This window comes from Mandrillus leucophaeus, unplaced genomic scaffold, assembly GCF_000951045.1.
Source record: "Mandrillus leucophaeus isolate KB7577 unplaced genomic scaffold, Mleu.le_1.0 Scaffold297, whole genome shotgun sequence".
Taxonomy (NCBI): Eukaryota; Metazoa; Chordata; class Mammalia; order Primates; family Cercopithecidae; genus Mandrillus; species Mandrillus leucophaeus.
In genome coordinates, this window is record NW_012103109.1 from 2437506 (window position 1) to 2441073 (window position 3568).

At 59.4% G+C, this 3568-nt stretch overlaps 1 protein-coding gene across 1 annotated transcript in view; it reads right to left on the reverse strand.

Moving 5' to 3' along the window:
* The window catches only part of KIF7 (kinesin family member 7), a 22986-nt gene that overhangs the window by 12560 nt on the left and 6858 nt on the right, over window positions 1-3568 (reverse strand). The window contains exons 6-11 of the mRNA XM_011986344.1: window positions 3517-3562; window positions 2863-2979; window positions 2084-2311; window positions 1140-1273; window positions 583-698; window positions 261-413 (exon numbers count right to left, since the gene is read on the reverse strand). Of these exons, the coding sequence (XP_011841734.1) occupies window positions 261-413; window positions 583-698; window positions 1140-1273; window positions 2084-2311; window positions 2863-2979; window positions 3517-3562 (794 nt within the window). The remainder of the gene's footprint in view (window positions 1-260; window positions 414-582; window positions 699-1139; window positions 1274-2083; window positions 2312-2862; window positions 2980-3516; window positions 3563-3568) is intronic.

The window sequence follows — 3568 nt, forward strand, 5'->3', positions numbered from 1 at the left end:
ACTCCCTTTACCCTCACAACACCCCTATTCAATAGGTACAATGACTATCCCCATTTTAGAGATGAAAAAACTGAGGCATGGAGGGGTTATGCTACTTGTTCAGGGTGACACAGCTGGAAGAGGCTGGGCTGAGTATCAAACCTAGGCCATCCAGCCCCCGCTCCTAACCACCTCATTGTTGAAATCCCTCTTGAACAATGCAGAAGTAACGATGAGAAGTCCCCCTCGGGTGGGAGGCCCACCTGAGGCCCACCCCTCACCTGTGCGGACCAGCTCGCCAATGAGCTCCTCCTTCATGCGGATGTTGATAGCCAGCTCCCGGATCTTCTGCTGGGCCTGGGCCAGCCGCCACTCTGAGGCCGTGGCAGAGGGGACCTGGCGGGCCTGAACCCGGGCCTTGCTCCCACCAACTGCTGCAACAGGCAGCCTGTCAAGGTCGCTGCCCCAACTGACAGTGGGGGAGACAGAGGAGTGGAGGGCAGGGGCTGCCAGGGAGGGTGGGTGGACTGTCCCAAGGTGGCTGGCCCAGGACTGTGGAGGGGCAATGGGGAGGAGGCCCTCTGTGCACCCCACCCAGCTTACCTCTGGACCCTGGGATGGCTGCATCCAACTCTTCAAGGCAAAGCTCTGGGCCCTTCCTCTCTGGCAGACTCCCTGGGCGGGCCCCCGCCCTCTGGCTGCAGTTGCTGATCCCATTTCTGGAGGACAGAAGAATAAGGCCGTGCTCCTCCCCAACCCCTGCCCAAGCCTAGCCACCCCCAGGCCTGGAGGGAGGAAGAGAGGCCACCAGGTCTTCCATCTCCCAGGGTCGATATAAACCCAGGATGTGAGTCTGGCAGAATCAGGAGTCTAGGGGCAGAGTTTTAGGAGGTACAGGGCAGCTGGGGGGCACAGAAGACCATCCTGGAGGCTGAAGTCAGGAGGCCTGGGCCCACCCTGTATCACACTCACTCCGGTGAGACCTTTCGGCTCAGAGCCCACAGCTCTCCCCCAAGGGCTGGCCAGGGCAACATGAGGGCACCCTAGGACCCAGAGGCTTTCCCACTGCTGTCAGGAGAGGAGATGGTGGGACCCCCAGCCTGCCTAGCCCTGGGCCCTGATCAGCCCCTTGTCAGGTGGGGGCAATGGGTCCCACTCACCTGCGTAGGTGTAAGGTCCGCCTGGGCAGCTCCTCCTCCTCCTCTTCCTCCTCTGAAGCAGCTGAAGAGCCACTTCCCAGCCTGTTCACCTCAGTCAGCAACTCAACTCCAGCCTCCCTGCCATTTGTCACCTGCTAGGGGAGTGAGCCATTTCCCATTCCAAGTCATCGTCCCTGCGGTATACCCCACCTTGCCTGCCCTCCTCACATCTCTGCCTCCTCAAGCCCTGCCTTACCTTCATGATCCAGCCCAAATGACCCCCCTGGCAGCCTTTTGAATCTCAAGCTGGGGTGAGAGCTTCCTCCCTCCCCTCCCCTCCCGCCTGCTTTGGCTCCCATGATACCTGGTACTCCTCAGGTGACAATCTGCCCTTTCTACCTTGCGTACAGGTCATCTGCACCCAAGTCCTATCTCACCAACAATTCCCTGCCAGAGTGATGGGGGAACACGAGACTTCTGCCAACCCCCAGCTTTGAGAGCTGAGATGATCCAGGCCTAAAAGCCCCAGAAGACTCAGAACTTTCAGGCAGAGCAGGAGTAACCTTTGTCCAAATAAGGTTCGCCACATGGAAAAGTGAACTTGCAAAGAGAGCCATCCAAAGACAGAGCAGGTGGTCTGAAAGGTGATGAGCTCTCTGTCTGCAGAAGTGTGCAAGGTTTCCACCTGGTGCCGGAAGCCAGAACCCCCTCTGTAACCCCTCCTCATTCCAAGTGATCTTCAGCTACCCCAGGGATGCCCGATGCCACTGGACCCTTCTGAGAGGCCCAGAGTCATTCAAATCTTGGCTCTTCCTCTGGGGACACCTGAAAGCAGCCTCTCGCATCTCACAGCCAGTCTCATGAAAACATGAGTGGGGGACACATGCCCCAGTGCCCCCTTTCCCTGCCCCGAGCTTGACCAGTCCAGCTGGGCCCACTGACACCCAGCCTCGCCCTCTTCTCACCTCTCCCCTCTGCTCAGAGCCAACTTCATCTCCAGGGAAGCACGCAGGGGGCACCATGCCCAGCACATGGTCGTGGGCACCCCCCAGGGGGGCTGTATGAGGTCGAGGCACAAAGGACCTGGGAGGCAGGCCATTCAGGAGCCCCGGGCACCCCCAGCCAGGCCGCACTAGCTCTAACCGCAGCCGCAGTTCCACCATCTCCTCTTGCTGCTCACGCAGCCGGTCGCTCTGCAAGACATGGTCCAGGTGCCGAGGGGGCATGAATGCCCCAACAGGCAGGAGTGTAGGAAACTGAGGAACAGGTCTGAGGCCACTCTACCATCTCTGGGCTAAAACTGAGGAGGGTCAAATACTCCTCTCCTTCCTTTCCTCCTCCCCCGACCCCAACAACTCCGTAGGAGTTCAGACTCACCCCTCAGGTCCCATCACACTCCTATCCTGCCAGACCGCCACCTCCAACCGCCGCCACCAGAGGGCGCGAGGAGCAATGCTGACCTGGTTACGCCAGGCTCCAAGGTCCCCCGCTGTTGCCCCTGCAGTCCCCTCTTTCGTCCAAGCTCACACCACCCGGCAAAGCTGCCCTACCTGGCGGTCCTGCACACCCACCTGCGCTGTTGTGATGCTCACCTCCACACTTTCGCTCATGTGCACCTCCTAACTCTACACCCCTACCCCGCAGTATCCCACCCTAACTCCCTCCCATCCTGAGAAACTCAGCTCTGCCTTCCCTCCACCCTCCTCTGGGGAGCCTTGCCTGCACTGTGAAGCGGGCGCCGCACCTGCAGTTTGTACTGCTCCATGGCGTCCTCCAGCGCAGCCAGAAAGTCTCGGTTCTCCTCCTCCAGCCGCGCCACCTGGTTCTGCAGGGTCAGCAGCTGCTGCGCCCCCTCATCCTCCTATAGGGCAAGGAGAGGGGCTTCAGAGGCGGGGGTTGACAGGGCGAGCTGGACACCCGGCCTCTTCTTGTCTAGCCCTGCTTCCAACCTACTCTTCCAAGCTCTGCCTGCAGTGGGAACTCCAGACCCACTGGTCGGGAGGGCACCCCAGACCCCAGCTGGCCTGGGTGCCCTCTGCAAGCCATTTGAGTCATCTCTTGTAATTATCCATCGTATTTGTATTAATAATATCACCACTATTATTAGGAACAATTTACTGCATCTTCACCAGCATGCTAGCCACATGTGACACCCTCCGCCCTTACAACATCCCCACTAAGAGATGGAGTAAGTCCTACGGTTGTCCCTATTTTACAGCTGGAGACCTGAGGCACTGTAAAGTTAAGGAAGTGAACACGGTAATCAGCAGAAGTGACCGAATCCCTAATGTGCCCTGCCAACGGGCAGGAGGCAGGAGCACAGCTGTTGTCTGAAGACCCTCTTCCTTCCTCTCCACCACTCCCCCCTGCCCACAACCACAACCTGTCCCTTGGTCACCTTTCGCCCGCCGGCCCCCTGTGCCGCCTGGCCCTCGACGGAGGCGCTCTCG